The 27441-nt window shown below is 37.4% G+C and overlaps 1 protein-coding gene across 14 annotated transcripts in view; it reads right to left on the bottom strand.

The window, feature by feature from the left end:
* magi2a (membrane associated guanylate kinase, WW and PDZ domain containing 2a) overlaps positions 1-27441 on the bottom strand; it is a 285915-nt gene that overhangs the window by 143458 nt on the left and 115016 nt on the right. For 10 of the 14 annotated variants that reach the window (XM_044108683.1, XM_044108687.1, XM_044108679.1 and 7 more), the window contains exon 3: positions 5788-5856. The exons of the other annotated variants lie outside the window; for them this stretch is intronic. In XM_044108683.1, the coding sequence (XP_043964618.1) occupies positions 5788-5856 (69 nt within the window). The remainder of the gene's footprint in view (positions 1-5787; positions 5857-27441) is intronic. 14 annotated transcript variants of the gene reach the window in all.

The following is a 27441-nucleotide window of genomic DNA, read 5'->3' as shown; positions in this document are numbered from 1 at the left end:
CAGTTCCAGTTGGGAACCATTATTTCTCAAACTCTGATTCCCAGTGGTGGTGCAAAAACTGAACAAAACTGGGGAAAAGCAAATGCAAAGCTCATTTTGTGTTCCACGTATTATAGAAGCTTGACAGTAAAACGACTAATACTTTGTGTGGTGCTTCACATTTTCTATTGCAAGATAATCATGTCTGCTTTAGGCCTGTCACAATAAATTTTGCTGGATGATAAATTGTCGGAGACGTCATTACGATAAACGATAATATTGTTGTTTTGAGACCATTTTTTAAAATAGACTTAATAATGAAAATTTGCCTTAGATTTTGTAAAAAAACAAAAAACAAACACAGAGCACTGAAACCGGATGATATTTTAAATGCCAAAAATAAATCACAACATCCAAAACCAAACGAAAATAGAAGCCATGTACAACCAAACTATTCACGGGTAACAGGGTTTTATTTTAACAATATTATAAATGTGAAGTTAATAATTTATTTACTCTATGAATTTATTTTGTTTAGTCAACAAGTTGTTTCTTCAGACTTTTGTTGATTTGATTTGAAGTTCTGTTATGTTGCTCTTGACAGTTGGTGGTTACCATAGCAACCAGTAACCGCCAGCTCCTCCCCTTTTTCTGTTGCCGTCGGTAACTGTAGGACGTACTAGGATAAGCTCTGCGTTTCCTTTACAAATATTATATTTTAACACATATTTTAAACAAATGTAAGAATATACTGTGTTTCATGGGTAATTTAGTTATGTTTTCAACCATTATTATTAATGAGGTTATGTTTAATTTTACAAACGTTAACTGCTATTAACTACTCACTGGGAGCTACTGCTTTGTAGTTTGTTTAGGAATATTTATTTAATTTTATTTAATGTTTAGAGGCAGAAGCTACTCAACTGATGCGAACCACCAACTTTATTTCTTTTGTTAGAATAAATACAGTGAACTTGGATGCATCTGTTGTGAAGTAAACCTACTGGACCTGAGACGAACATAGAAAGGTTACAGATAAAATGGATTATAAAGTTTCTGTAAACAAACTTTCTCTTAAAAAAATACTAGAATGTAAATTTTTTAGATTTTTTTTCTAAATTGTCTGATTAAATGAGTCAGTAATAATCTTACTTTGATTAAAAATAAACAGCTCTAAGAACTAGTTTGTACCATTCTTGAGTTGAACTTAGGGGCCAATAGAAGTCATCCGAAGGGCCACAAATGGCCCCCGGGCCACACTTCGGACATGCAGCTGTGTGCCAATGCTGATTTATAGAGGTTTATTCAGCTCTTTTTCTCTTAAATATTGGAGAAGTCAGTACAGAGAGAGGCGCTTTGGATGTTCACTGACTGACACATGACTGCTGGCACAGAAACTGTAACTTGGCAGGAAAACCAGACACATATCGCTTGTCTGCACCAGGGTGTTCTCAGTGGCTCGGACGCTCATTAGAAATGCAGCCGGGATTTGACCGACATGTCCGCACAGCCCTTGTAAAGTCACCGAGACGGAGGACAGGCAGGTAAAATGCCAGAAGAGGTCTCTGTGTTTGAGGAAGGCAGCGTCCTGTGGAGCTCATTCCTCTGGAGAAGACTCCAGGGAGCGGGATGGAGGAGAAGAGAGGAAGAGGCCCACTCTGCGCTGTCCTTGTTCCTCACTTCAACTCCAAACGTGAGCTGAGCGTCTAATGGAGGACTTCTTTGAAGGTTTGTCTGCAGACTGCAGACCAATGAGACGGCTCTACAAGAAGCACCTAAATACATTTCAAAGTGGCTCTAAAATGTATTTAGCTTTTGTATGCTACCCCACTTTCATTTGGGTTTCTACTGCTAAAAGATTACACCCCTATGTTTCTACATTAATACGTTAAAGTTTTTAGTGCCTAGAAAATTATAAATTAAAAAAAATAAGAACTTTGGAGTGTAGCGTCACAAATTAGCAGGTATGCTCCACTGGGGTTACCTAGCAACCTCAGTGGAGTTCCACCGTCACCTAGCAACCCAAGCAGAACTCAAGCAGGTTTTTTTTTTTTTTGGCTGGTTTTACCACTGAAAAGACAAGTGCTATGAAGCAGCATTCAGCTTCTATTCACTACAAATCTGGTAGAAACTGTAAAAACAGCTGAAACACCGAGTTCCTCTCAATAAAGATTAAAAGCCCATCTGTTTAGAATTGCTTCTGAACCATAATAAATGAAACACTGACCAACATATTCAATAATTGTTGACTTTGTCATTTTCTGTTTTTATTATGTAAAGCACCTTGAACAGCCTTGTTGCTGAAATCGTCTCAATTTCTTCTAGAACACACTTAAAAAAAGCCAACTTCAACTTTTTGGCAAAAACCTCCAGAATGTTAAGCCAACCAAGCAACCCCAACCAAGTCCAGCCAATCACCTAGCAACTCAAGTTGAGCTCCACCACAATTGAGCAGCTGGATTTACAATTCTATGTGCTGTATAATGGCTGCTGGAATAGTGGAATAAGTGTTTTGTTTGACTTACGATCCAGAAACCACTTGATGCATTCTTGTTGATTGTGCAGGAGGGTCCACTTCTGCTTTTCAAAGATGTACAGTTATGTAACTGTGCATCTGTTTACAGCCATTTTCCTGTGTGAGTCAAATGCCCCTAAAACAGCTCAGTCTGAACTGAAATCTAAATATTTAAGAATGACTTCCTGCAAATAAATGTAATGATTCACATTTTGCATTAAGAGCAGCGATAAAAAACGAACAGCTGCTGTTTTGGATTCCTGACTGTCCCTGTTACACTGATACAACAAGACATCTGTGACTGTAATCAAGTGGAAATCGCTGTGGCTCCCCATTTCATCAGCGCTGTGTTATATAAGGACAGAGCCAGGCCGTTACACAATCTCTGCTACTGTGGGACCAGCTCCGTTTTTAATTTGAGACTTCGTTAAAGTTGATTCTGACCATGAACAAACTCCACTCTGCAATGGAGAGTAGGCTGAGACTGAATTATTCGTCTCCAAGAGAGGAGAATTTAATTGCAAGGTGGTGAGCAAGATGAAATGCTAATCAGATGAGAAAACCAAACATCTTAAAGTATTTGTCTAGTTTCTAGTGCAAACAAGTTTTGACACTAAAAACTAACTTTAAAGGAACTTTTCAGCAAAATACAGGAGCTTGTTTTCAGTCAATAAGTCCTTAATATTGATTAAAAAGTTATCAATAAGTTCCACTGGCAGATTCTTTTCACTTATAATAAAAGATTTTCTCAAGTTAGAACTATTTCATCAATATTAGTGTATTGTTGATTTCAAAGAAGTTCCTATATCTTGCTGAAATTTTACTAGTAGGTTAGTTTTGTCTTATTTCAAGTGTATTAAGATGTTCTGCACTAAAAACATGACAGGAAAATCCTTGGTATGATTTTGTGTTTTTGTAGCAAAAAGCATGTGATTTCTAACTGCAAAAATCGACTGGAATAAACTCAATTCTTTTTGTTCAAATGTGAAGAAAGAATATTTCCTTAACTTTTGTTTTTTGTTGTCTTCCTCCAGATTTGTAGAAGAACAAAGTTTAGTTGTACTTTATTTAACCCTCATCCCGGCCCCATGTATCCCCTTTTCTTCTCATTCTTACAAACAAAGGCCTTTTGGTGAAATGAAACACCAAAGTGAAGAATAAAACCGGTCTAATGAAGATCCAGTTACATAATATTTGTTCAATGAAACTCATATTTAAACACCTCAATTTAAGTGAACCACAAAGCAGTGGAGACAATCATCTCCCTTCATTATTCTCATCCTTCAAACTACCATGAACTCCGCATTATCTTTTTTCAAAGAGATCGATTTCATAGGATTAATTCATACAGAGAATAATATAATAACAACAATTATTTAGTATGAACTAGATACTTTATGTATATAATGGTTCATGAAGGTTTATTTGATGAATAAAGGTATTTTTAACACCTCTATTTCTATATTTTGTTTCTGTGTGTTTGAGATCAACTCCAAGTCAGATACACACTGTGACAAACTCTGAGTGTTTGTGGGCTCATTGAAAAATGAACAGACAGATTTAATAAAGTCAGGGAGAAGAGCAGAGAGTATTCATCATTCGCTCCTGGACTGAAATTTTGTTCAGATGTGCAAGCACACAGATTTAGAGGAGATTTTCATCTGTCTGGAAAAGCCTGATAGATAACAGATGCACAATTTTACGACCATACATCTCTGAAAAGCAGAAGTGGAGCCTCCTGTGCACCAAACAAGAATGCAGAAAATGGTTTCTGGATGGTGAGTCAACAACAAAACACTTGTCTTTTCCAACAGCCATTGTACTGTGAATACAGAAGTAAAACCAGCTGACCAAATGTGGTTGAGTTCCACTTTGGTTGCTAGGTAACGGGCGGAATTCCGCTGGGGTTGCTAAGTAACCGGCTGCGGCTACTCATTTGAGACATTACATTCCAGAGGTTTTTGAAATGGGTCATTTTCCAAACACCAAAAAACATTAAGTTATTGCCAAAACTGTTTTTTTTTTAATTGCTTGATCTGTTTTGAGAATCATTAGAAACTGAAATGTACAAAACCTTAAAAATGTTACTTTGCCAAAATGCATCCCCTCTAAAGACTAAAGAGTAATCCTTACATAAATCTTAACTTTAATAGCACACGACATGTTTCTATGAGTTCAACACTGAAATATACAGAAATCAGGTTGCCCAACATTTTAAATGGTCAAAAAGTTTCTACATTTTAAAAGTAACAGACCAGGCCTTGATGCAGCTAAATACTATAAATTTCACAACTTTTATCCCTTTATGAACAAATTCAGACTAGGATTGCATAAAAACAAGACCTATAGTTAAAAAAAGAGACAGAACATCTCCTTGGTTTTCTCATTTTTAGATCCACTCCTAACAGATGACCCAATTTGTGCTCTAAAGCGAGAAACGTGGTATGAATTCAATAATTAAGTCAGCTTTTCTGTTCTGCTGTAGCATTTAAAAATAGTTGATGGTTTACAGAGCTTGTCGTTTATAAATGTTTAAAGGACCAATACAACTCCAACACACAAAGATATTATCAACATTTCAAGAGCAAGAAATGTTTTCCTCAGAAGAAATTAAATTAATTCACCTCAAACATTCGGTGATAGGAAAGGGATCAACTCATCCAGAATGTCACTCGTGTTATTTTTGTTGATATCAACATTTGTTTGATGAAGTGAAACATTTAAAATAAAAACAGCAAAATATTCACAAAATCTGTCAAATCAAACCCTGAAATGTATAAAATAGAGAAAACTGAAGTTGTTGGGTTTTTTTTTTTTTACAGAGTACAAAGAAGGCCATCTAAATGCTGCAGTTGCTCTTAAAAAAAAACAAAACACATATACATTATTTAATTTTGATCGACTGCCGTATCTATTGTTCCGAAAGCTGAGAAATTCTCAGGTCTACTGGTAGCATACCAATGAAACCTAATAGATGCTAATTTAAGCTGAATGATTTTGTCTCCTTTCTGAGTCTCCATCCAGAGAAAAGATGAAAATAAATGAAAAAGTTAAAGATGGCTGATCCATTCCATTACATTTGCTCCAAAGAATCGAACATCCTTGCCCTCTACCACCTGCGCTTGCTGCAAATCATCCATTAATCATATGCAGCGCATATCTGGAAGTTTATCGATTATTTGAGATTTTATTTTTACACCAGGTGTTCCAGGCAGGTAATGCACACTAATAATCTGGTGCTGCTTATTGATAATGGGATTTGGGGGGGGGACTCAGTTCATATTCTGACAAACCTCTGCAGACCAGCACTGACATCACGTCTGTCTCCATGGCGATGTGGCGGAAACGTAGGCTGCTGGTATCTGGAAGCAAAGCGCAGGAAGAGATTGAAAGAGAGACGGAGATAGGAATGGACAGACAGAGAATGAGAGTGTTGGAAATCGTCTCTGAGAGGCGTGAATGAATAAAGTGTCAGGAAGTGACTGGCTCTGAATGCTAATATCAGAGGTTTGGGATGGACAGGGGAGCACATGAACGCGTGGACCGGCAGCTGCCTCCATGGTGTCTCTTCCAGTTTTGTCAACAATCAGGTGGTATCAAGTGAAAAACAGCAGAAATGTCACCCGAGCCACTCGATCTGGGGCTGTCCCCTCACAGAGAGCCACCAGAGGAAAGAAAGGAGAAGAGAAAACTGGTGAAAATTATCACTTCTTCACTTTAGGGTTGAAACGATTAATCGGATCAGTGTGATTAATTGGTTATTAAACAATCATTAACTGGAGTCTCCAGACTCTAAATTATGCAAATTGTTGAAAGAACAACACTCTCAGAGCAGTAGTTAAGCCAAACCTGCCAATATATATGTATATAATCTGCATTTAAGATCAAAAATCTTCTTTGTTTGTAAATCTGTTCTCCTTAAGTCGGAGTTTTAGCTTCACCTGGTTCAAATTCTGTAAAAAAAACCCAAAACAACAAAAAACACCAAAACAAAAAACCTTCCTAATTTAGCATCTTATTCTGTGCAGTTATTAATTGGTTGATCCAGTAATTAGTCAACAGATCAGCCCTACACTGTATTGGTGTTAATCAAGCAGAAAGAGCTGAGCTTTTCACATGTTGATGCTAAATGTCTTTTTAGCTGCAGATGCATTCTTTGCTAGTGAGCGTACATAAAAAAAATGCTTTGTTGTCTCATTTTAGACATTAAAATGTTTACATTCATGTGTAAAAATTAATTGAGTTAGTTTAGTTGCATATTTTAATCCAGAGTATGTACCAATCTGATTAATTGATTAATCGTTAGAATAGTTGATTCTGGCAAACGTTTAGTTGCATTACTACAGATCTGAACGTCGTTCAGTTTCACAGCCCTGATAAATGCGACTTAACCTAAATTTCAACTCTGCTACTAAGAACAAACCGTTTTTTGTCAGTAAAAAAATGAAAAGCGAGTGAGCGCACTCCCCTCAGCCAGAGCTTTAAAAGGAAATTGTCCTCAGAAAGGTTTAAGCTCAGTAAACTTCCAAGGACATCTCTCTCAGTCTGATCCACATCATTTTGGGACACAATGCTCCCAATCCATCACAGAAAACAAGGCCTCATGATTCATATTTGAATTATGTGTAGGCTGGGGTTGAATGCAAGAACAGGATTTGGGTTGGAGCCGCTCCAGCTGTGACCTTGGATGGAAAACGGATTCCAAATGGTGACGTATGAAATAAACCAAAAAGAATAAAAAGGATTAATTATTCTGATGTTGAATTATCAGTAGATATGAACCAGTCAGTTTTACTCTCCAATGCTACTTTACAGTTTCCTTTGAGGTCTGACACACCAAACCAGATTTTATTATTTCTAAAACTAGTTTTTGTACAGCTTAGGATCAGTTCATCCTTTACCAATTTGTAAATCTGTTTCGCTGTTTCATCCAAACCTACTTTTCAGTCAGAGGCGACAATTTATTTTCATCTATTTCAGTTAAAAATACAACATTTGATGGTGAATTCTTTTAGTTTTACCTGCTCAGCAACAAATAAACATGTATTTTAGTTAAAAAGGTAAGAAAAAATGATCTCAAATTTGTACAGATCACTAACTTGTTGGTCAAGATATCATTTTTAGTTTATTCCCAGCAACAAAAATGAGAACTATCTTTGAAAACCAGTAACTGTACTTAGCCATTTTAATTATTGAGTGTGACTAAGCTTGTTTGTGAGTAAAAAGTTGATGGCCCTGCAAAAAAGAATAAAAAATATTGCTAATAAGAGGAAAATTATTGTTTTACAGTATATCTAAGATATTACATTTAAGAGAATTTTATACAAAGAAAAACACAAAAGTCTCCGTCCATCTGCGTCAGCTTCATTTGTTGGAGTACAATTAAAACCAAACAAAGCTACTCCAAAGGCCGCAAATGGCTGCACTTTGGACATCCATAATGTAAATATAACAATTTGCAGCAATGTACCTCAACATTGGATGTTTTCACACCTGACAGACCGGTACACTGTGTTCAATTAGGGACCAAAGTTGCAATATTTGTTACATTTTCAAACCAAACAGTTTGAAAAACTGTTCCCCTCCCCACCTGTGGGGGCGCTGCACTAAGAACCAGTGAGGGAAAGGACAAAAAACTCATAAGACATGAGCACAACTTCTTTGCTAAAAAATGAAAAAATTGTCAGATTTGATAGGTTGTAGAATTTCTTTGTTGTTTTTGGTAAAAAAAAAAACAAACAAAAAAAAAACACTACACATTTCTCCGTAGACTAGTGTTTGTTTTGGTGGTATTTACCCAGAATGCCCTGCACTTCAGTCTGTGACTGCTTTCGGAGCGGTCTCTGGTTTTCTTGAATCCACATATGGATTCACACCACAGCAAAGTTTGGATTTTTGGTCAATTACGCCTTTACAACTCCCTAAATGAGCCGGACAAATGAACTAGAGTTCCATTAAAGCGAACTAAACAGGACTGGTGTGAATGCAGCCTTAGATTCTGCCAAAAATGATAGAAAACCAAACCTGCAGCTGCTGTCTAGTACTTGAAGAGATCACCAATTGGTCACAAGGTAATGTCCCAGCCCCACATGAGCCTGTAGCTCCACACAGGCAGTACCTGGGTGCCAAGTGTTGTAATGAATTTGCAGCAGCTGCACAGTGTGACTGCAGATGAGTTCCTCTTCAAAGTCAAACTAATCAAATCCACACAAAATAGCTGGCAATTTTCAAACTCCCATCTCTGGCAGTGAGTGTCCTCTCCTAGCGTTATGGCAGTAATGAGGCACAGCATGTTGGTGTGTGCAGTTCATGAGGCTGCACAGATAGACACTGGAGAAACTTTGGACCTTTTCAAAACCAGAATTCAGGGAGTGTAAGAGTAGAAGCATAACGAGAGCATTATCCATGCCTGTGCACGTAAAATTTACAGGCTGCAGAGTAGCTGCTTCATTTCAACCACCTCTTGCTTCATCTGAGGCTACAGAAGGCTTACTTTAGTGTCAGCGGGGAGAAAAAGGCTTGCAGTACATGTAAAATCGATTTCTTTCAGTCGGTGATCTAAGTTGGTATGTGTGCATGTTTGTGATGAACAAGCAACCAACAGCAGCGCTCAACAGAAATCGATATTTCTTCGATCAGAGAACAGCATTAAAGGCCCAGATTTGTCTTTTGTTTTTTTCTTTTTGCAGCTTTTCTTACAGAAAGGACTAAACACCTCAGATCAGGTTAGAAATCAAGCAGAACACACAACAAAATATGTTTAGATTTGAAAGTACAGAACCTTCCTGGCTACCCAAGAAACTACAGCTTTGACTTTTCAAAGTAAATAATCTGAATTTATGCAGAAAGAGGAGGAAGTCTACTGTCTGGCTCTGACTGAAGTAAATTTAATCCAACATCTCTTCAACAAGGGCTGCACAGTGGCACAGTTGGTAGAGCTGGTCCTGGGTTCGATTCCCGGCCGGGGATCTTTCTGCATGGAGTTTGCATGTTCTCCCTGTGCATGGTGGGTTCTCTCCGGGTTCTCCGGCTTCCTCCCACAGTCCAAAAACATGACTGTCAGGTTAATTGGTTTCTCTAAATTCTCCCTAGGTGTGAGTGTGTGTGTGAATGGTTGTGTGTCCTGTCTGTTTTCTGTGTTGCCCTGCGACAGACTGGCGACCTGTCCAGGGTGAACCCCGCCTCTCGCCCGGGACGCAGCTAGAGAGGAACCAGCAACCCTCCCGACCCCATTAGGGAAGAAGGGTGTAAAGAAAATGGATGGATGGATGGATCTCTTCAACAAGACAAGAGTGGATGAAAACAGGAGCCAACTAAGCAGAAGATTTTCCCAGTTATCAACGGTCCAGTAAAAGAGAGTCTTTAAAACCATTACTGTCCCACCAGTTTAAAAAGGAAATCAAACTGGTTTCTGTCAACAACAAAACATTTACCTTTTTAATGTATTAAGAAAGTTTTTATCTGTCTTTTCCAGCTGACTAAACGTACTGGATGGCTCGGATTGCCAGTTGGGTTGCTAGGTGACGGCCGGAATTCCGCTGACGTTGCTAGGTAACGGGTTGGGCTTTGGGCTCTGCAACTTAAAATCTGTTAATAAATTAACTGAATGTTTAAACTACATTTTTCCTGAGCTCTCCACGACTGCGTACATTCGTAAAACAGTCCTCACTGTTCATGTGTCTATTTGTCAAGACGATAAAAATAAGTATTAATAATAAACTCAAAATAAAATGAAAATGAACATTTATGTTTTCTGTTTTGAAATGAAAGAGGTTGGAAAAAGCTGAGTAATAAATGTTTCTGTTAACATGATCATATGAAGATGTGACGTTTTACCTCAAGGTTATCATCCTGTGACAATATGCTAATGCAAATAATTATGATTCGCATATTAATTTAAAATACTAGATTTATACTTTTTTCCCTTTTAATAAGTCTAGAGAAATGATCATAACTAGTGTAAATAATCAGTTTGTTTATTTTTACATGAATATAATTGTTTCAATTTTGCATCAAAAACAAGCTGCATGTTTTACATTTTTGTTGAAAATGTTGAGTAAGTTCCAAACTGTCATATTTTTACTCGCGCAGAGAGAAAATCGTGCCTAACTCTGGATGTACGGTTCTATCTGAACATGTTTTCCTGTGTTGTCACTCACGCTGTTTATTTTCCTGCAAATATGAACAGGCTGCTAACTGTAGCCAAAGCACGGAGCATTTTGTTTCCATTTCCAGGAGATGTTGTTGATCTGAGCAGATGCAGGCTGCAGCCCACCTGTTTCCCTCACCAAACACTCACTCACTCACAGGATGCTTCATCAAAGCGTCCTCTGCAGGCTCCTGCTTCTTCTTTCTGTTCACTTCTGCAGGCACTCCAGTATTGATTCTTCTGCTTTGTTAGCCTTTCTTTCTACAAACAACACCTCCTTCACTTCTGACTGCTTCGCTTTCCGTGTGTGTATATCCTGAGCGTGTCTGTCATGTGAGCTTCCTCTGCATCCTGTCGTCCACCTAATCCAGTCCCAGTGCTCTAACTGACCAATGGCGGCCATTTTCTTCTTAAGATGAGAGTTTGCTTTGGGCTGTAAGGCAACATCCCCGAGAGCAAAATAATCAGACCCAAGAGGAGAGTTTGCAAAAGATGATGGTGCAAAAAAACTGGAAACACCACTGACATCCTGTGTCTGGGCAGCGTTACACGTATTCGTCCTTCTGAGAATGGTCCAGCATCAATAATGAATTTAGCCTGGAGCTAAACAGCTAGGAGTGCTGTTCACAATACATAAGGTTCAAGACAAACTCCCTGCAAGCTGCTGGATGAGAAGAATGCTCCAGCATCCAGCTGCATCCCTGGAGTTATTCAGAAATCCCTCCGTTTGAGACGAAATGTACCAAAAGTATCCACATGTCCTGAACCGTTTCCTGCTTTTTCTCATTATATCCCCCAACCGTCATGTTGGAACCGGGAGATGTGACTTAAAAATAAAATCTGTCTTCACTTTTTCTTCTAATTAAGAAATGATAAAGAACAGAAAATATCTTCAAAAACTGTTTCATTTATTTATTTATTTTGTTTTTTACCAGGGCCAGGCTATGAGAATTTTTAAAAATTAGTTAATTTCATTCATTTGCAGCTTAAAATTAATTGTAAGTGGACAAAAACAAAAGTTTTTAAATAAAATGAGTAATTATAACGTCTACCCATTATCTCAAAAGTAAATTTATTATAAAATAAGCAACTAAGCATCAATAAACAATCCATTCAGATTCATCGTCAAACTACGGGTGAGTGATATTGCCAAAAAGTTATACTACGAGATATATATATATATATTTTTTACATATATTCCACATTTTCTGCACATTTGTTTTGAATTTCCTTTAGAAAATCATTACATTAAAAAGATCAAATATATAAAACTGTACAGAAATCACACTATATACTTAGATAAATAGAAATTAAGCCAAAAATTGTCTGAAATCAGCAACAAAATGGAAATAAAAATACTTATATAGATAAATTAAACCAACTATTGCGATTCGACAGAAGATTAGCTTTACAAGATGTTAAAAAAATATTTTTTTAAAGTAAACATTATGTGCAAAACTAATAATCTTGTTTTAATATAAAAGGAAATCTAAAAACAGGAAAAGCTTGTGCTCACTTCCTGTTCACCTGGAACGTAGAAACATTTCCCCTGAACTAATGAAGCAAATTATTTCATTTTTTAGCTTTTATGTCCCTACTTATTCTCAAATAGGTCAGAGATCTGGACATTTTACTCAATCAAAGTTCTCAGAAGGGTGGAAAAGTCGATTTATGTTTTGCAACACAACTCATTTATACCATCAAACTCAATAACAAAGCGTAATTTCATTCATTCACACTCCCAAATGAAGATGGGAGGAGTGTGATAAAAAAAAAATACATTCATCTCATTTAGTTTGAGAAGCAAGAAGTCTTATTTGCATCTGTGAGTATCTACCAGGAGAGGTACTAGCTATAATCCTATTAATCAGGCCAATTGGCTCATAATTGGCTCTCATCACGTCCCTGCAGATGCCATCAGTCAAGCCTCAACATTACTGCCAGACATCTAAAGCATTAGCTAACTCTCCCGGCTGGAGGGAAACGGCTTCATTCTCATCTCTGCTGTCACTGTAGAGAAACAGAGTGTGGAACGAACTGCAGATCGCCATCTGATCCAGTAAACAAAGCCGTGTGCGTTTGAAACAGACGTCTACACACGGGCCTAAAAATATGATCAGATCGGCGGCGAAGGCAGGATTTAATTACTGGAACCAAAGTGTGGTAACGTATGGCTGCATAACAACAAACTGCTGCAACCTGACGAGTTCTGTGCATGAACACAAAGAATTAGCCTCTTTTTGGAATAAAAGCTTGCTTATGTGATTAAAGGTACAAATCTGGAGGTAAAGCAGTTGAATTAATCAAACATCCAACTCCTCTGGGGTTGGACTCAACGATGTTTTGTTACCTCAAAACACCAGCTGACCTTCTTGATTTCAAGCCCAAAGATACTAAATACTGGCTCGAAAGGACATTAAAGATTTACGCTGTTTTCACACCTGATAGAGTCGGTTCGATCCGGGAACAAAATAGTTTTTCACGTTAACACTGCACTCTGTCAAACGAACCAGAACCGTTTGGAAAATCTGCTCGCACCCTCACCTGCAGTGGTGCACAGAACGACTGCCTGTTTCAAATGGGAATGAAGAATATGGAGCAATGTCTCCGGCACTATGAAGGCTGTGACATCTAAAAATAGTTATAATAAACAGTTTTGTAATCAAAACTTTGATTGTTGCCACAATAGCACCAGAAAATGTTGCTACAAACATTTAAGTCCATGTCACCCACCCCTATTTGGAAGGTTTCTAGTAAATTAAAAATACAAATTTTACTGTTTTCTTTTCTTTCCTGAGTCGGCATCAAAACTCCAGAAAAATAGATCAACCATTAATTGATATCAGCAGCAAGCCTGCAGTCATTTTAATGAGAAACATTTTGCTCTTACATAGATTTTTAATTTTTTTAAACTTTAATATCTTTGGGGAATCAGGATTCTGAGAAAAAGAATTCTATAAAAATAAGAGAATTCTGAGAAAATCAGAGTTTCGAGGGAAAAAATGTAATTATGAGAGAAACAAGTGAATTCTGAGTTTCAAGTTAAAATTCTGAGGAAAAAGTCAGAATCCTGAGAAAAAAATGCAGAATTGTGAAACACAAAAAAAGGTCAGAGGGATAAAAAATATAATTTTTAGTTTCAAATCAAAATTCTGGTAAAAAAAAAAATTAAGAAAAATACAAAACTGAATTCTGAGAACGTCAGAATCCCAGGGGGAAAAAATACAGATTTCTGAAGGGAAAAATGCAATTCTCAGTTTCAAGTTAGAATTTTAAGGAAAGAAAGTCAAAATTCAGAGAAAAAGTCAGAATCCTGAGGAAAATAAAGTCAAAATTCAGAGAAAAAGTCAGAATCCTGAGGAAAATAAAGTCAAAATTCAGAGAAAAAGTCAGAATCCTGAGGAAAATAAAGTCAGGCTCGCCTCTATGATCCACAGCATCATCAGTACTTTTCCTGCCGTCTCATTAGTTCTGAAACCTCTCAGTTTTAAAACCTCAGTATAACTTTATGCCTGTGTCCTGCTGTAGTTGTTCTCTGGAATATTCCTGATAGTTAAGAACCAGAAACTCTGTGTTTGGGCTTCGGTTGCGTGTTTGTCTCTGGATGGATGCAAACTGGAGCTGCAGGATGTTCTGACCCAGTCAAACAAACGTAAACATGTTCTTGCTCTTTGCTGATCGGACCAACAACGTGACCGTACGTGAAAAAATAATTTTTATGAGAAAAGCAGCTTCTAGAGTTATAGAAGTGCTGAAGTCCTGCAACATTTCCTTATTTTTAAGCAGAAACGTAAAGTACATCTTAATGAGATACTCATTTTATTTTTTTTAATGTTTTTGCGTCTGATTTTTCATAAGATTACTATTTTCTTCTTGTAATATAATTTAATTCTCTTCAAAAATAATTTAAAAAATATAATAATCTGGCCCTAATATTCAAAATCAAAATAAACAGAAGCTGAAAAAACCTCTCAGCTATGAAAACATAAACAAAACATAACATAACCAAAGTCCAGATTTTACAAAATTTTAATCCTCAAAAGAAAAAAATTTATTTATTGATGAAATTGATTTATCTTCCAGCCCTACACTGCAAAACTTAAATCCTATCTTTATCAAATTCTGGTGGAAATATCTTAATACACTTGAAATAAGAGTTATTGACTTTAAACAAGCTTGTATATCTTGCTTAAATATTACTTGTAAGTTAGTTTTGTCTTAATTCAAGTGTAATAATAAGATTTTGTGTTTTTGCAGTGTCATTTCCAGGTTCTGGCTCGAATTTTGGTCCAAAAAATTGAATTTAGCATCTTGTTTCATTCCTGTGAAGAATAGTTGGAAATCACAGAGAAATGATTTGAAGCAGGGAGCAAAAAATAAAATAAAAATAAAAAGTTATGTTCAGTGCTCCTCTGTGTGAGGCATTTGCCATTTTTATGGGACACACTATGTTTGGATTTATTGGTACACACGGGAACGCGGGGTTAGCGGATTATCTGAGACTCTATAACAACAAACTCTCCTGCAGCAAAAGGTCCCGAATCCCCTGAATAGGCCTCTAATCCTGGTGGGCGAGTGATAGCCGTGTGTCGCAGTGATTTAGTGTTTCCTCTTGAAGCTGGAATCAGTGATGAAAGGCTGAGTCACAACAGATAAAGCAGAAGCTGCTATATCTTGAAATTAGTGCCTCATAACCCATAAAACCTGGACCTCCTACACCCAGAATAACACGATTCAATAAACGTGAGTTATGACGGCTTGGGTTGCAGAGATCCAGCAGTGAAATAGGGAATGTTGTAAACACAGGTTGAGTATCGTAGCACAACTGTTTCCTTTAAATTACAGAATCTTTTTAAACCAAAGTTTTCCAAACTTTTCCTTCTGATCTGGGATTCCTTTGCAAACTAACAGATAAGGCTACAAAACATCGACTTTTACCATTTTTTATTTGTTGTTTAGTAAATGTTGCCTCATACCTTCTGATTTTAGATAGCACTGAGTTCTGTTGCAAAAATTTTGATAATGAATTTATCAACACAATCCCTCCATTTGATACAAAAATATTAAATATTTGTATAATAAGTCCATAAAACTTCATTTAATTTCCAAAGTTAAGGTTTTATCTCCATCTTCAATAAGTTATTTTAACTTATATTTTCTAATAATGATTGAAAAACATTAATTGGATTACATTTTTTCCCCACGTTTCCTCATCTTCCCTCAAACTTTCTGAGGCCCAACTAGCGCCACGCCGCGGCCCCACAGTGGGCCACCAACCCTACTTTGAAAAACAAAGATTTAAGCAACTGGATCAATTCTTAAGCTCTATTCTCACCCAACTAATTCTCACACATTTTAATATAATTTAGATTTGCTTGGGGCTGAAACGATTAATCAGATTAATCGTGATTAATCAATTGATAAAAATAATCGTCAAGTAATTTAGTAATGATTAATTGTTACCTGGAGTGTACAGACTAAGACATGAAATTTCCTTTAAAAAAAACAACATAATCAGGGAAGATATTACACCAATTTGTAAAAAAATGACCCAAATGCGCAGTTTATAAAAAATACAAAATATCATGATAACAAATTGTATTTTTTAGTTTTTATTTTCTCAAAAACAATTTTGTGGCTGAACCCCCCCCAAGATATTTAGAACAGTGATGAAGCCAAAAATCTACAATAACTGCATAAATTTGCATTTAAGAAAAAAACAAAAACAAACAAACACCTTTGTGAATATTTGTTAGCTAAACCTCATCAGTTTTAGTTTCACCTGGTTCAAATTTACTAACAGACTGCTGTTATTGCCCTTCAGACAATAAAATGTTTAAATTCTTGATTTTTTCAGATTCATATTTTAGTATATATCTAATAATGTATGAGAAAAGGCAATTTTTCCTTATCCAAATAATCGATTAATCGTAAGGGAAACTGGAAAATTAATCAATTACTAAAAAAAATTGATTTTTTTCAACTCTATATGTTTTGTTTAAGCACTAATCCTCTGAGAATATTCAATATTATTTCTGTCTTCAAATGCATCCTGCACGTCATATCAACCCAGACCTGCGACTACATTTCATTTTTTACAGCCTGGGGAGAATTTAATAAAACACCTTAAAAACGGCGGAGCCGTCTGGCATGTTTCAATCCGTCCAAGTCACTGAATTGCATTTTTATTTGCAACGACTGGAGAGCCTTATTATCATTACCTTTCAAATTGAATGCTTGTGGGTGCTGATTGCAGCAAATCGGGATACGATGATCTGACAGACTGAGAGCTTTCCCTCAATCAGCAGGTCACAGTTTGACATGCCGACATTTTCAATCCCAGATCCCACTGATGTGGCAAAGATGGAATATTTCATTATGGCTGTGGATAAACAAAATTAGAGCTGCTCTCTCGTATCTCTGCACATGAATGCTGGTTAGGAGACACAGCAGTCGCCGCGCTATTACCCAAAACCTTAGAGAGCAGCGGCAGCGCAGATTGGATTCTGATTGCACGGGCCGTCCGCAGTAAATCATTTCTTGAATATCACAAGAATGTGATTTTCAGAAATCAACCATCAGCCAAGCCATCTGTGGCCAGAAGGTGTGATAACCCTCTGGACATCGTCCTCAGTCTGCCGGGGCGGCTGAGTATCATCAATTCACAATTTTTTTTCTTCAAAATGAAACAAAATTGGGTTTGTTTTTATGGTATCAATATAGAAAATAGATTTAAGTAAGCCACAGGTGTCAAATTCAAGGTCTGAGGGCCAAATTCAGCCCCCCATAGCATCTTACGTGGCCCTACATTACCTGCTTAAATATTATTTTATCAATGGAAAATTTATCAAAGCAGGTTTTATTTGTATTATGCAAGCTTTTTGCGTTTCTGTGATTCATTGTGAATTTATCGCCAATTTTCCACATAATGAAAAACATTTGGTTAAAGTGATACTAACTCCCACCTGCAGGTGGCAGTGCATCTTAAATCTTCTACACTGCAGCCTCAACTTTATTTAAAGTCAAACTGCAGTTTGTGGTTGAGTTTTCAGTGTCTTCTTCTTCAGTGGTTCTTGGTCTCACCTAACTCCTTTCATTGAAGGAGAATTTTGTTTACAGAGAATTCACAATTTATTCATTTTGTTGTTTCTGTTGCTTTGTTTAGTTATTGTGTATAAATTAAAATGTCATCCAGTGTTAAATGTTTATTAGAATTGAAAGTTTATTGATCTTTGAGAATGTATACGTGCATTTTCATGCTGTTATATTACTTGGTCTCCAAATAAGAATAATATTGTTTATTCCAAAAACTTCTGGGACAATTTATCGTCTAGCAAAATTAGTTATTGTGACCAGAGTGAAAATGAACCGCAGCAGCTGAAAATGTAACAAATGTCGCAATTTCAGTCCCCAACAAATTAAGATAGGATGGTTCCTACATGGACCAAAAGTGACCCACAAGCTAGAGTTAGCATAAAAAATATACATTTTCAGACTTTATTTCAAATCCCATTATATAAATTAAGGGTGCACCGATTTATTGGCCAGCCGATTGATTAGTGCCGATTTCCTTAATTCTGGGAGATCGGTGATCGGCTGATTTTTACATATGAAGCAGATCTTACCTATCTGGGCAAAGGTCTAAGAATCAAGCACTGTCCTGTTTTGCTCTCCGGTGAGAAGGTTTGACTGAAAACACTAAGTTATGTCTGCACATCTATAATTCACTGTGCCTTCATTGTTGCCAACTCAACAACTTTCTGGCTATATTGAGCAACATTTCAGACAAACTAAATTGATATCGGCCAAAATTGGAATCGGCAGGTTAATCTTTTTTAAGGATCAGTGATCGGCTAGAAAACTGTAATCGCTGCACTCCTAATATAAATAATCGATTCATTTCATCCATCATCATGAAAAACACCTTAAAGCTTCACCTCACACATCTCCAGTAATTAACATGAAGGATAGTGACGTCTAATGCTGCTTCAGCTCAACCATTCTGACAGAGAACCCAGATCTAGTGAGGAGAACCCCAGGGAGTCCAGCCCCGCCGACTCCCGCCGTCCTGCCGATTTCTGCCGCTAAGATCCACAACCGGGAGCGAGTCATCCTGAAAGCCCGTCGTACGGCGACCGGAAGAAGAGAATTTTGAATACTTCCAACACCACTGTGGATTTAAATTACAATTTTAACTAGACGCAGGGAGCTTTAAGGCTGAGTGACTTCCTGATTTATTTAATTTGGCTTCCCATTTAAATGACCAGATTCTGTTGATTAAATTGTGATCCACATCTGGGTCTGATCAGTACTGATTAAAATGGTTTCCTGTAATCTGGAGGCTTACCAAAAAATAAATAAAATTCTGGTTGGGTGGAGGAAATTTATCTGAAAGTTTAGAGATTTTGTTCCTTGTTCCACAGAAAGATTCTGGTCACATATTGCAAAAACACAAAAAAGTATTTTTGCTCATGTTTCTAGTGCAAATATCCAAGTAAACTTAAAATATGACAAAACTTAGCAAATTTTAGGTCAACAATTCCTTCATATTGATTAAAAAAATATGAGTAAACCTGGCAAATTATTCCACTTTTAATATGAAAAATATTATAAGTGGAATAATTCACCAGTGGAACTAGTTCTTTTTCATTAATTTAGAAATTTTAAGTGGGAAAACTTACAAAAAAAACATTATGACATAAGAGGAAGTTTTAACTGCAAGCTATTTTTATTTTTTCTATAAACAAAGACAGTCTATTTGTGTGTTTTTTAAAGGTTTTCTATTTTTTATTTTTAGAACAAGGCAGCCTCCCACATTGCCGTTTGACAGTCTTATGGTCATGAATTCAGGTAAAATGCTGACAAAACTGTTTCCAGAAAACAAATTTCACATCAAAATCTTACCAGGAGTCTTTAAATGTCAAACAGAAGATCTTCTGCAACAAGATGTAGAAACAATCACAGATCAATTTACTTGCTGTGACAAATAGTCAATTTGTACCTGCAGGAAAAAAATAAAACTTTATTCGTCCTTTACAGTGAAAAGAAACCTAGTAGACAAAAACAACAAATCCAGCATAAAAAAAACAACAAAAGAAAACATTGAGCTGCTTCCAACAAATACTCTAAATTCACACCTGTGCTGTGTCACAGCTTGAGAAGGGGAAAGAAAAACGCTGCTTTGCTTTGAAATGATAGCCTGGGGTTAGCGGTTCCATTTGCCTTCTCAGAGATAAGGCCGAAGAACAGAGCCCCTCTCTGCGCTGCCAACACTTACAGAAAGTAACGTGCTAAGGGGAGAGTTTGGAGAAATACAGCTGACACTTTGGCATTTGTAGCGGTCAAACTAGAAACACAGCACTGCTGGAACTTTTAATGAAAAAAGGATTTCTCTACTTGCTGCGTCAACGGATTTTTTTAGACAGGTGATAACTGGAGCTGACCAGAATATTCGGGTTTCCAAAGTAAAGTTTTAGTGCTACTGCAGATTCTGTGGCAGTACCTGAAAAATCCCTTATTCTGCATGCTGCACAATCACAAACATATTAAAAAAACAAATAGTAACAAAATTAATGACCAAGCCAATGACTAGTGTGTAAACGTCTCCTTTCAGAGTGTGTTGTTTTAGGGCCTCCTATCACTTTAAATCCAAATAAACTCAACGTTTACACTCAAATGTGAAATAGGCTGCAAACAAATGCACAATTATACAACTGTGCATCCTTGAAAAGCAGAAATGGATCCTCCTGCACAACCAACAAGAATGAAGCAAGTGGTTTCTGAATAAGTCAACAGCAAAACACTTTTTTCCCCCCCAGCAGCCATTGTACAGCGCAAACAGCTGTGAATAACAGCTGACTAAATGTACTGGAGCTCAACTTGAGCTGCTAGGTAAAGGGCTGGACTCGCCCGGGGTTGCTAGGTAACAGTGGAATGTGACTTCATTCATTCTGGAGGTTTTTTGAAACAGCTTAAAACATCAACTTATTACTATAAAACAACTGAGTGGCTTTTTTAAGTGCGTGGGTTTTGTTTTAGAAGCAATAGAGATCCAAATGGAAGAACAGCAACATGCAAAATGTGAATTTTGCATAACAGATTTAAATCATTTTGACTCCAATGTAACAACGATCATTATGAACACACCAAGTTTAGATTCAGTCTCTAAAAATGGAGAACTGTGTCTGTAAGGCGGCATTCACACTGCAGCCTGACGTGACCCAACTCCGATTTTTTGTCAAATCGGACTTTTTTCTCAAATCTGACTTTTTTGTCAAATCGGACTTTTTTGTCAAATCGGACTTTTTTGCTGTGGTTGTTCAGAGCTCCAAATATAAGCAACTTGTATTTGATCTCCGGTGTGAACTATCGATGACCTGAAAGTGTCCCACATGCACAGTAGAGGGCGCAATAACGTCAGAGTGTGCCCAGTGTTGCCACCTGCTGTGAAAAAGAAGAAGCGCTCAATGTTTGTGGAAGTAAATGTGAATGCTAGCGGTGGAGGAGCATGTCTTATGATTTTGAAGTTGTTGTCCGACCGGAGCCAGTACATTAACAACTTAATCCCTATTACAGTCCACCATGGTCATTTTTCTTCCCATCAGAACGCAGAATAGTGACGTTTGTCAACAATCAACGATGTTCAGGTCGGATGATCAGACTCTGATCACATTTGAAAAGATCAGGTACATATCGAATATCCAAGTGGCTTGAATCGCAGTGAAAAAAAAGTCTGACCCGTGTTGTTCTGACTGTCATGAAAAGATCCGATACAAACTAAAAAAAATCGGAATTGGGTCACTTCAGGCTGTAGTGTGAACGTCGCCTTTGTTCTAATCAGTCTTTCTATGTGGTTTTTGGAGGAATGACTTCTACTTTGCTGGAGCTCAGCTTGGGTTGCTAGGTAACGGGCGGAATTCTTCTGGTGTTGCTAGGCAACGGGCAGTGCCTGCTGATTTGTAGCATTACATTGGGAAGGTTTTTGAAACGGCTCAATTTCTAGACACCAAAAAATAAAATAAAATTATTGTCAAAAAACAAAACATCTGGGTGTTTCTTAAGCACTCGGGTTGTTTTCTGAAGCAGTAAAAACCCAAATGGACGTATAAAAGTATGCAAAATATGTCTTATTTAACTTTCATGTGATTTGTACAATACACCTCTCAAACATTTCCCACAGAAATGATCGAGTGTGCTAAATCTTGCTTTATTGTGCCGAGGGCTTTGCAGTGACAGCCCCGTGTGAATAAGACAAACTTAGACTTTCCTCATGGACACAATTAAATAAGCTGAGCTTTCCGTTTTTACTTTTAGCCACCGGTTTTGATTATGTGTCATTTTCAATCATTAGTCCCTCACAGGAAGAGTCCAGGAATATCCAGCAGACTGTCACATGTCATGGGCGCAATGAGGTGAAGTCAAACTGATCTCTATTGAAGAAAAAGTCCTAGTTTTCGCCATTTCATTAGAAATAGGCAACAGAGTTAATGACTTTTCAACTGGAAAAGGTCTCCTGATGAACTTAAAGATTTGATTAAATAAGAAAACATCACCGATTGTGCAAAAAAGGACAGCAAAGGCTCGGGTAACTGGGCGGAGGGGGGATGGTTGTGTAATGAAAACCAATTAGAGAGTAAATTTCACACCTCTTCCCCGTCACGTCTGACGGCCACAGCTGCCGTCAAGCGTTGAGCGCTGAGTCACGCTCGCCATCCGGCTAATCCACATCTGTGTCCCGCCTCGTCAGTCAACTTCACCTCCACACGGACTCCTCCTTTCCCACCTTTACCGGTTTGGACCCGAAAGACAGAAAGTTTGGGATAATACAATCCCAGAATGGATTCAAATCCGAACAATCAGAGTCCTGCTGCTGACCTGCGCTCCGGGAAAAAAATAAAAATAAAAAAAGGGAGTGGGTCGAGATTTTAAGGAGTTGAGTCTTTAAGGAGTTGAGTCTTTGACGCAGGCGGGGAGTAGAGACTGTTACCATGGAAACGCAACACTGCATGCAATAAGTCAATGAGTGAGTAAGCAGAGGAAATAAGAGTGGAGAGTCAATGGAGAGGAAACGAGCTTTTGACCGAAGGTATTTTTATTTTTTTTCTGATTAAAGGAAACGCTCTGGGATTCACTAACTTTCAATCAGCAAAAGCAATTTGTAAAATAAAATATGTTTTAAAAATAGAGGAATCTAATAACATATTCTAATAGAAAAGAACAGCAGCTCCAGACAGTTTTAACTGCTGTTTATTGTAGTTTTTATTCAAGTTTTCTGTGACTGTTGTCTTCTGAAACTACGCACAGAAGACGTGAGTTTTGAGGATGTTGCTGATTTCGTCTCTAAATATTCTGCTGTTCAGTGTCTTCTGATGGAGATTGCTTGTTTTATTTGTTTGCCTTCTGATTTGTATTAAGAAGTCGATGTACAGTGGGTTCAGTCTGCGGTTCAGTTTTTGTGGAATATTCCAGAAAAAATGTAGCTTGGGAAGCTAAAATAGTGAGTGGCAATGCTACCAGACGTGCTATTGGCTGGTTTTAGCAAAACAGCCAATCCAGGAGCACCATTTATTTTTGTTGACACGTTTTACCTTTGAAATAAATGCAAACTTCAGCATTGTAAAAACATTCTGGTGCCTAGAAACCATTTTGTCTTAGGAGGCTTTATACATATTCTGATTATCTGTTCGATTTGGGACCAAAATTGCAACATTTATTACATTTTCAGCTGATGTGGTTCGGTTTCACATTGCTATGTGTCAAACGAACCAAACCCTGTTCCCCTCCTCACCTGTGGGGGCGCTGTATCAAGAACTACTAAAGGAAGGAACACTGAGTGCAACATCTTTCTCCACAAAATGTAAACAAAAATGGATTAGCATTAGATTTTAGCGGTTGTGTCTTTGGCAAAAGACCACGAGTCATTTTGCCCGCTAACGCTAAACTAGCACGTTTGTTTTGATTGTATTTACCCAGAATGCCCTGCGCTGTTGTCCACTTCCCCTTCTGGAGTGGCCTCCAAACCGCTCAACATTCACATATGCATTAGAGTTCACTTAAACCGAAGTGTGACCAAAGTTTTAGGCCGACCAGAGTGTGATTACGCATTCACATTTACCCCAAACGAACCGGACTCATAAGCTACATTTGGACCAAACAGATCTAGTTTGTTTCACACCATTCACACCAAATAAATCTGGTGTGAATGCATTCCAAGAATAAAATTACATACAGTTTAAAAATCAAGTCTTGATGGGGTCAAGAAGGAAAAACGAAAAGTTTTAAGAAATGTTGAAAGTCTTTCTCCCCCCCATAAGGGCTTTGCAGCTCTAGTGAGCAGTGAACACTTGTATGACTTTTTTCCATAGATATTCCCCTTTTTAATCCTTCATAAGCATCCGACAGACAGCTCAGCAACAGGTGAGGGAGGGGAGAGGTATGCTGCTACATTTAACAACATAAACACTTTTTTCATCACTTCTGTTAAGATGAATTTAAATTCACCTGTTTTGCCGTCTAACCGTGGCTTTTCCCTGCTTCTCTGGTCCGCATCGCCTCTTATTAAAGTTCACCCTGTAACATTTATTGGCTTCATCATAGAGACACTACATGACAAATCGTAGGGCAGCAGAGAGCTCTTAGTCTATTTATTATCCTGATTAACGTTGTCATCTATCGGAGAGGGCCGTTAAACTGGAGCACAGACATGTGATGCAGTAAGGACACAAAGAGGAGCCAAAGACTTTATGCAGCCAAACATACAGAGGCATCATTCACATTTCCAAATGATAAAACCAGAAATTATGGACTTAAACATTAATTTGTGAATGAGTGCCATTGATACAAGCTTAACGCTGCTTTCAACTGTGTTTCTAGAGCTTCGTTCACACAGCAGGTATCGATGGTCAGTGTTTGAGTTTAGCGGAAATGTGGTCGTTCATGCTAGTAATTAAACATGATACATACAGATACTGGTGGAACAGTTTTGATTTTATTAGGAGATATTCTGATAAATATTTATCAGATAAAAGACACTTATGTATTTTAAATGAACAAGACCAGTTAAATTCTAATATTTATAATAATTTTAAGCAAAATCGGTTCATTAAGTTACTCAGGTATCTTCTTTTATAACAAACGTGTGATTTTTATTAATGAAACAGAAGTACAAAAGTTAGAAAGTGACCTTGAATGTGCTTTACTTGGACCACAAATCTGTTTAAATCTTAGCTCAGAATCAGTTTTACAAGATTAATTAGTAACATTTTTGACATAATATAAGCGTCAGCTTTAATTTGACCCTGAGAACAGCAAAAGTTGGAGCAGAGCAGATCATCAGAAGGTCAAAGTTGTGTAAAAAAGCAAAGAGGTGTTGCATTATTGTTTAAAAGACGTCCTTGCTCCACCTAGAGCTTTTCTGTGTCCACTAAGCAGGATGGTAAGAGCTTCTGAGCGTTAATGTGAGTGAAAAACTGACTCAAAGATCCCGAGTGCTCAAGAGAGCTCAGCTTTTAGCAAATGAGCCATAAAATCCAGATAACCTTCATGCTTTTTTATTTTATTATTTCTGTGGAAAAAACACTCAGAGCACATTTTGTTTGTGGGAAAACGAGACGCCTTTCAAAAAATGGCCCACTTGCTTGTGAGGTTTTGTAATTACAGCTCAGCTGATAAAAATCTGTCATTAATTGGCCGTTTCCTCCCGGTTCAGATTGACCCGTTACTGGGTGTGTGCTGCCATCTGAGGCATCTTTATCTCCGTTATCAAATCTGTGTGGATTACCAGACGATGGGGCTGATTTCGCAGGGCTCGGACTATTAACGCCCTGACCTTGGATTTCAACCAGGCAATTTGTCTAACAGCTGGCACGGCCTTAGCGGGCCCGACCCGGCTCGGTCCGAGCGTCACGATTGGTATGAGGAGCGGTGACTGTCCCTCTGTCTGCGCATCATCAGCCTTCAGCCCAGAGAAAAATGTCTTTTCTTTATCACTCAAAGGTTATGTTTAAATTGCTGTGATGAACTGCTTCACATCCATCACGCAGAATTACTTCCTTCTTCTCCCTTTTCTTCCTTTTATTTCTCACTCAGTGGTCTTAAATGTGGCCATTTCTTTATCACTTTGACAGAGGCGATTTATCCAGGTCCATTTTCTGGAACTTGCCTTTATGAATAGTGCCAAATTAAGAGGAAACAACAAGCTTTTTGCTATATTTCAGAAGAAAAAGTAGCACAAAGTGCCTTAATACAACTGGAGCTCAGCTCGGGTTGCTAGGTAACGGGCTGGGCTCTTCTGGGGTTGCTAGGTGACGGGAAGTTCCTGCTCTATTGTGACGTTACATTCCGGAGTTTTTGAAATGGCTCATTTTCCAAACATTAATTTATTGGGGGTTTTTGTGCTCGGCCTTCAGAACCAGTAGAAACCCAAACGGAGGCAGAAAAAGCAAATTTTACATCATATGTCGACTTTAAAGTCCTTACCGTGGCTCCTTGCAGCTCAGGAAATGGGCTTTAAAATGCGTCTGTGAGTTTATAAGTTACTGAACTGCTCGGCGCAAAAATACAGCATTCAGAGAAGCAGCATTCAGCTTCTATGCACCACAAATCAGGAACAAACTTCCAGAAAACAGAAGAACAGCCGAAACATTGACTTCCTTTAAGCTTTAGATCAAACCTTATACCCCACCTGCTTAGAGCTGCTTTTGATGAGCGGCAACTGGATCAGTGATCAACATATTTGATGTGTATTGATGATTTTGACGAAATTAAATGTTTATTACTTGTTTCATAATTGGTGATTTTATGAGGTTTTTCATGATTTAAAGCACTTTGAACTGCTGAAAGGTGCTACAAAAACTAACCTAACCTTCCTAACTTCACACGACTCAGACTCCAGGTTTTCTTTCTGACGGTCAACATTAAACTGCGCTACGACAGAAGCTCCTCTGAGCCTCGTAATGCAGCTAATAAGAAGAGAACCGGAGCAAACACTCATTTTAGAGTCCAACTTACACACTGATCGTTTCACTAAAAAGCCACTTCACAAGCAGAGATGTTACTCAAATACATGAGATTGGAAACTGTAATAATCAGTAATTAAAATGTCTGGTTGAAGCTTTGAGCTGTTGAGAAATTACAAAAGTAAAGAGACAACAGTATGGAAGTCTATGAAAATATCCAGATTTTTTTTTCACATCTAAGCTGATGTCTTTTCTGAAAAAATTTATTAAAAGTACAGAAAATATTTTCAAACAGTGTCTTTTTGGAAATAGCGAGTTGAACACAAGAACTTTTACTTAGTTACAAAAATAGTCACAATATTAGCAAAATAAAGACAATTTTATTAGAAAAAAGTCATTTGATGCTGATGAATTACTGGTATTTTTTATAAAGGCGTTCTCATAAAATTATTACTTAATTTTGGTAATATTTCGACTTAATTCTTGTAATTTTAACGCTTTAATCTCTAGTTATTGCAAACTTCTCGAATCATTCTCGACTATTTTTGTAATATTGTGACTTTTTTCTGAGAATCAAAACATTTAGAAATCTTAGCCTGGCTCTAATCTTCTGTCCAAGAGATGACCAACAGTCGAAGCCCAAATAAGCAGAAGTCTGTGAAATAAGACGTCACTCTGAACTACGGAAACCCGAGTGGTTCAAATCCTCATTTTCCAAAACTTAAATCCTCAGAAATCAAATATTTAATCTTTTGCACCTTAAACCCAAACGATTTAGCAGATGCACCAAAATTACCCAACACAAATATTTGGTTCGTTATTATTCTGAGGCTACAGAACAA

Source organism: Gambusia affinis, linkage group LG23 (genome assembly GCF_019740435.1).
Source record: "Gambusia affinis linkage group LG23, SWU_Gaff_1.0, whole genome shotgun sequence".
Taxonomy (NCBI): domain Eukaryota; kingdom Metazoa; phylum Chordata; class Actinopteri; order Cyprinodontiformes; family Poeciliidae; genus Gambusia; species Gambusia affinis.
Note: the sequence above shows the minus strand (reverse complement) of the source record. Positions and strands in the feature narration are given on the sequence as shown.